The sequence below is a fragment of the Patella vulgata genome, chromosome 1 (genome assembly GCF_932274485.2).
Source record: "Patella vulgata chromosome 1, xgPatVulg1.2, whole genome shotgun sequence".
Lineage (NCBI taxonomy): Eukaryota > Metazoa > Mollusca > Gastropoda > Patellidae > Patella > Patella vulgata.
The window spans coordinates 25,872,687-25,880,158 of NC_065879.2; the positions used below are offsets into that span (position 1 = coordinate 25,872,687).

The 7,472-nt window shown below is 33.4% G+C and overlaps 1 protein-coding gene across 1 annotated transcript; it reads right to left on the reverse strand.

Moving 5' to 3' along the window:
* Positions 1 to 1,479: 1,479 nt before the first annotated feature.
* LOC126822850 (SNARE-associated protein Snapin) lies at positions 1,480 to 5,056 on the reverse strand. Its single transcript, XM_050551833.2, has 4 exons — positions 4,884 to 5,056; positions 4,191 to 4,237; positions 3,386 to 3,504; positions 1,480 to 2,900 (listed from the first exon to the last, which is right to left on the reverse strand). The coding sequence occupies exons 1-4, from the start codon at positions 5,024 to 5,026 to the stop codon at positions 2,814 to 2,816; spliced, it is 396 nt and encodes a 131-aa protein (XP_050407790.1). The 5' UTR covers positions 5,027 to 5,056; the 3' UTR covers positions 1,480 to 2,813.
* Between the last annotated feature and the right edge of the window lie 2,416 nt (positions 5,057 to 7,472).

A 7,472-nucleotide genomic window follows, 5' to 3' on the forward strand; every position in this document is an offset into this window, starting at 1 on the left:
CACAATAGATTTTCATAAACTGATATAAAGACATTGTTCAATGGTATTTTTGTAATAAATCTTATTTTACAGAGATTTCTCTTCAAAACATAAGCAAATATTCCTAGCCTATGGGTCAATAGTGTTGATTGTACCTTTGCTACAATAATCAAAGAAGTATTTATTTTCCATTTAAACATTTAAGAAGATCTAAAGGTCTCAATATCTCAGCAATTCAATGGTCATGTGAATAAATGCCTGAATAATAATTTATATAACATTTTAAGCGCCCCCCCCACACCCACAAAAAAAAAAGAAGACCAGCAACAGGCAGAATTAGCTCTTACATATTGCATTTCTAACAACTAATCAATCAGTTGTAGCCAAATACAATTGTCCTCCAACTATCACCTTGACTTAAAGTCGAGCTTAACATAATCTGCTTCAACCCAGGGTCTAACTGTACGTAGATGACTACAAACAATGACAAAGTCTTAATTCTCCAAATGAATAATGCCCTGGCACCAAGCCACTCACTTTTTTGCATATTTTATTTATTATCAGATTTGCCAAGAAATTTATACCAAATTTGGCATTATCTCAATTAATAAATACTATAAATTTAACTGTATTTCTTGTGCTTTAAGGTTAAATACTATCAAATACATACCTTTATGTCATGAAAATAGACTGCCTGATACTCTCTGGTTGATAAAATTCCCTCATCCCTGCATGTCTGGATTATTGCACACAATAAAATTATGTTGGGAATTTGCAGGTTATAAATGAATGAAATCAGGTTTAACCCTGATTAACGTTCTACTTGTCTACACTGGGAGCAGGTCGTTTCATCCCACGACCGCTTCATCCCGGGCTGTTTCATCCCAAATTTACACGGGTCGTTTCATCCCACTGATATTCTAAATTGATTCTTATTCGGAATTCTTAATTTGGAGTTGTTTAGTTCCATTTCGTGTACGGAAATTAAATCAACGATCAGTTTTAAAATTAATTATGGTTTCGAAATAATATCAATCTAATTTGTCTTATTTAAAAGGCACACCTTTATAAAGAAGATAAATGATGTTAGACATCATAAACTAACAAACAATACGAGTATACTTTATTACAAAAAACATCGGTGAACTGACCTAATCGGTCGCGATCGGTAATCAACAAAAAGTACAACTCAGTTAATTGACTGCTATTATAATAACAAGGGGGATGAAACAGTCCGGGATGAAACAGCCCCATAAAATATTAAGTTGGGATGAAATAGCCCGGGGTGAAACGGTTGTGGGATGAACTGACCCGCATCCGTCTACACTAACCCGGCTAATGTAGACAGGCATACAGTGCGTTACAAGGGAAATTTTTCCCAGGCAGCAATTGAATTCCAACTGTCATGGGTTCTTTTACATGCACACAGGACCTCGATTTTTTCATCCCTTCCGATTGACAAGACAAAATTTGCAAGTAAGAATGAAAAAAAGACACAAATAACATAATAATATTTATTGTCATTAATAAAATTACGTATATATTACCTCAGCATAACAGAATAGCCAAAGGGGTCTGACAGGTATTTTACCTGTCTGTAGATCTCCCATTTATATATGGTGAATAAAACATATTTTAGAAAAAAACACAATAGCATATAAACAAGCATTAGTCTGAGGAACATGCACCTTATACGGCTAGTCATAAGCAAATCAACCACATCCCATGATCATACATGAATTATTGTGACTGAACTGAGATTTATATCTTTCAAATGTGCCTATGTTTGAGACTTCTATTGCAATTGCTTGAAATATATGCTGGCCTTTAAAAAATATGAAGTACTACATTGGGAATTGCTAAAAGCATTACATTGAAGGAATATTTTATTAGTCTTGTATACTCTAGCCAAATTGACTCCACTTTGACTTTTAACGAATATTGGAGACAATTTGAACTGGAGCAATCAAGACTATTATTTATCACAAGATCACAGGCAAGATATGTATTATGCACTCTGCCAACCTCAGCAGACTCCAATATCCTACATCTAGCCTCAGCTGTATGACAAATTCCACCATTAGAACTACTTACAAGTTCCCGGATTACAAAATGGCCTCACCCATGAAGATGCCTGTGAAGAGTGTTTTATCATACAAAGCTTTCTATATCTGAAGCTGTTTTTCTTTCAAGTTTATCCGATTTTCTTTAAATATTGGACAACTTTGCAATGAAAACTCTACACACTCTTCGAACAACACAATTTTGAGAACTTCTTTCTAAAAGCGCCAAGTTTTCCTTTTAAGTAAACCGGTAGTTGCATCGAAATTGTATAGGTATAGGGACATATCACTTACCATCATACAGCCAAGGCTAGATGTAGGGTACGGGAGTCTGCCGAGGTTTGTCGAGTGATGTATTATGTTGTTCCCTTGTTTTATGAATTGATCATCATCCAGTCCTAAGGTTACTCATCTTACAGGGTGGTTGGATGACCTAATGACATAATGAGTGCTCATTAGATCACAAGGTCTGTCATGGAGTCAAATGGTGTAGTTTCAATTCCCCGCTTGTACATGACAGGGAAAAGGGTCTATCGCTCACTCACTCTCTCCCCCTCTCTCTCTCATCATACAACTGCAAGTACTACCATATGAATATTAAAATCCTGGCTATATGGAGAAGATGTACATTTCTTTAATTTACATATATATTTTTGGTAATGTAGTATTTTTTTTCAAACTGGAATCCCCAATCAATAATAACAAAATTTGATTTGTATTTCACAATAGTTCACAAATGTCACTTAAAAAGACTGTTTCTAAAATCACACATTATTTAAAACTTGCACCTGGATCTAACAATGTCTTCTTTCTGGCTGTTTCTTTGGATACATTTGTATGTAGTTTATTTAATCGGTCCTGAAAGAGAAACAGAAAGATGTTAAATTGATAACAATAATACAAAGAAAGCATTTGGTATCAAAATGCACCAATTTAGTATAATTTCATACAACATTTGTCGTGCTTTAAGAGTAATGTGTAATTGGATATCTGTATTTTGTAGGAATATTTTGAAAAAAATACCACAGAGTTTCAGATAGGATACAGGTTTCGAAAAGTCTTCCACACAGAACTAACCTTTTTGATTCACTAAAATATATCTGGGCCAGCTCCTTTAATCAATGCTGATTTAAAGCTCATTGTGCATGTGAAAGAACAACTGACTGTTTTAAATTGAAAAATATCAGGTGTAAACACTGCTGTCTGGGTAAAACTCTCCTTCCTTGCATTGCACACAAAACCACTGAATAAAAATTTGCATCTCAATCTCAAAAACAACCGAAGTGTTTTGTTGACAAGCCTCTAAACCCCATTCAATTCCATTTACAATAAACAAACTTTACCTGAACATTTTGTAGTATATTATTAACTAGCATAACTCTTCTACGTGAATTATTTAATTTCTTGACATATGGTTCTAAATCTACAGGTACTGCTTCAATCTCATTGACCTTTTTCAAATCTTAATAAAAAAAATAATAATATAAGTGTACATTTAGTTACTTGTACTTGAAAAGTTATAAACAAATTATTGGGTTATGTGTAAAATGTTTTTATTTTACTAAAACCAATCACACAGCACACCAGACTGTTTCTGTTAATTAGCTTTATATCACCATTATTAAAATACAAATGTCATATCATCATTTGATGTTGGCGTACTATTATTTCAAATAATGTATGCAACATGCCATATGCACATTACATTTATACTAAATGAATTGTAGGACTTGTGTGACGATTCCGTTGGAATGCGCACGTGGGATAGTGTCTGTATTTTAAGTTGCTTGCTTGAGTGCTGTATCAATACATTACGCAATGTCTTACTTGAGACTATTAAACCACACTTACTGATCAATCAACCTACTACTTTTATTCTAGATTCTTCTGACATCCATTTTAAAGTCTCAGTTCATTGTTACACTTACAGTAACAGCTCAATCCCATGCAATCAAGCGAGGAAACATTGCTATACTTTCACAATTATATCTTAATGCAAGTACAGATAGGCATGATATGAATTGTGCTTCGCTCAAAAGTTTACATTGTAATCATTGTATCCCATATTTTATTCAAAACTCAGAGATTGCAAACGACTTTTAAATACATATAATATATACATGTATATATATATGTATCAATACTAACCATCTGCGACACTATCAATTTGTTGTCTTAATTCCATTTGACTTTCTCTGTAACATATGAAACAAAATATTGTGTATAATTCTTGTATTTTGTATATTAATGTGCTCAATACCACAGAAATAATGATTTAAACGCTATGCAGGACATCATCAATTTAAAATCGCTCCTCGTATCTAATATCATATGTTTTTAAAATATTGCTTCCATTATTTTCTGTGCTAATGATTAACTAGGATTCATAATTGATTTTAAATGAAATTCAGGACATTATCTGCCTCGAGATTGATTGTGTGTAATGTGAGATACAGAGTTGGTGAATTTTCACTGGATAGTAGCATTTCTGACTACCGTACTCTTCACGAGAGTGGTCAGTCAGTTCAGTCAGTGCCGTGACTTCTTGAATAGGCCCTACTACGGATACACTCCATGGCAGTGAAAATTAAAAATCTATACATTGGGAACTTCATTCAACAACAGATGACACTTGTCTAAACATTGGTAATAAAACCAGTCTGGTATTTGAAAAACAGAATATAGAATAACTGTGGACGACTTTGCTTGTGGACGTGTTAACTGGCACCCCATCAAACAAATACAATTACCCCTGTACCAATTAATTTTGACAATGTCAATTGTGAATTAAAGGGGCGTGGCATTGTTTACATGGTGTATTTTATCTATTAAGCATCTTACCGAACACATTTTACTCTGTCATCTATCTCTTCCACTGCTGGTCGTAATAAATCTACTAAACCTTCTGTCAAAGCATCTCTGGTTCCGTCGTCTAAAGGCCCTTCATCAAGGGGAGAATTGTACACTTTACTTTGGTCAGCCATTTTGCAGTTGATCGAAGGGGGATAACTCAAATGTACAAAAGGACAAGGGGCCTTTTCACCAAAACGATTTAGTTTTTAAATGCATGTGAAATAGTTCAATAGTTTTAATGTACTTTCTTAAAATGTACACTTATAACAATAATTCCCACCCCCCAAAAATGTCATAATTTACTTGCGTGTGTAGTCTGAGATTTTCTGATCTTTTCGCAAGCCAATATACTTAACCTTAACTGCAACTGCTGCCTTCTTTTATTTTAAGCAAAATTGCTTCTTCGACTCCTTAAACAATGTTTTATTAACCTTTTGGGGTTATCTTATCTGGATTATTGCCCCTTTTTATTGTGGTTTTTATTGCATTTTCAAACTGTGACGTCATTGGCAACCTACCTTTTACGTCAGGTCGTTCAGTCAGCAGACGGTTTACATTTTCTCATTTGCTTCTTTGTATTCAGTTTTTTTTTTTTTTTACTCTGTTTTTGTGGTAAATGGAACATATGCACTAACTATATTCAATTTACCTAAATTCGATTGAATACTAAAAATGTTTCTCACTTGACTTAATTAGAACATTTAGTTTTCGACAACTTGGTTTTTTTTATACATTTCCCCGATGTGGTTACTTGTATAGGTAATTTTTACTTCAATATGCTTACATTCATATTTCTTGTAACATATAGCAGATCATGACTCATGCTGGCATTACTTAATGGTTTCTCTGGGTTATATTCCTGATTGTTTTCAAATTTGAGTGAAGTCTGTATCACTACAGGCCCGGGACTGTTCGGTGCAGTGGATGCTTATGGCTAGCCCCCCGATCCATTTTTTTTTACTCTGTTTTTGTGGTAAATGGAACATATGCACTAACTATATTCAATTTACCTAAATTCGATTGAATACTAAAAATGTTTCTCACTTGACTTAATTAGAACATTTAGTTTTCGACAACTTGTTTTTTTTTATACATTTCCCCGATGTGGTTACTTGTATAGGTAATTTTTACTTCAATATGCTTACATTCATATTTCTTGTAACATATAGCAGATCATGACTCATGCTGGCATTACTTAATGGTTTCTCTGGGTTATATTCCTGATTGTTTTCAAATTTGAGTGAAGTCTGTATCACTACAGGCCCGGGACTGTTCGGTGCAGTGGATGCTTATGGCTAGCCCCCCGATCCATTTACTTAATTTGATATGTTTGTTTGTTTGTGATTTCTGTATTGTGTCTTGTCCGTGGATTTGTTTTTGTGTAAATTATGTGTATGCAGCCCCGCTGCACTTACTATTAAAAGTGGTGCCTTTTTGATTAACTATTAATACACATGCACATGTACTAAAGTAAGTACGGTATTTTTGAGAAATTTTTGCCAGAAATACCTTAAATAATACACTCTGATGTATTAAATAATCTGTATTATTTACATTTCCAAAGATTTATCTGCCAGTCATGTATCATAGGCGTTTGGGTAGTGAATGAAATATACACATTCACAAATAACACAAAAACAACTACCTGTTCTAATTTTCCAATCCCTTCCCCCTCACACACTCAATCAATATTCAAAACAGCCATGATGTATAATAGGGAAAGAGTCAGACATATCGGACACTGGCTCAAACTAAGGACTACTAAGGAGAATTATTGTCATGGTAAAATGGTTACGGTATTCAAAGGGGTGGGAACTTGGGACTTGATTGATCCATATCCTTGTTTCATGATCATCAAGTCTTTTTGACCTTAAGTGTAGAGTGCTTCAGGGGGCATTTATCATCAACACTAAATCAGCTACTTTCAAGAGTCAAAGATTTATCGATGGTTCGAACTTATAACAGTAAATGAAAAACAAACTTTTTGTCTATTTTATACTGAAAATAATTATATTCATTAGGTTTTTATACATGAGTAAAATATGTATTACATTTATTTTTGGTTATTACAATAATGCATATATTCTATTATACATGTACAGTAAGCTTATCTATAATATGCATTAATTGATATGATACATATAGCCTTTTTTAGTAAGAATAAATTCAGAGTTGTGTTTGTTGAGAATATTTGCAGAAGGTATTCAATGTATTTCCAGTAACTAACTAATCGTTGTAATATTCCTTTTGCTCGTTGTCATTCTCTATAGTATTTTACTATCCACAATGGTGTACAGTAATTCACTTATAAAACAAAACATGAAATTATTGCAAATCCATTCAAGACATAGCAGCTGTTTTAAAATGCTCAAATCTATTGATTGAGCTACATCTTAATGCATGAGGAAAGTTGTTGGAAATGAATTTCAAATATGCAATAATTCCAGGTTTTATTTAAAGTATTAGGCTTTTTTCCACTTGGATTAATAGATGCTTATTTGTGTCAAAAATCTTAATCAAAATCTAGGAGAATAATGGGAGTAGTTACATCTGTACCCCTCTACACCAATTCTAATA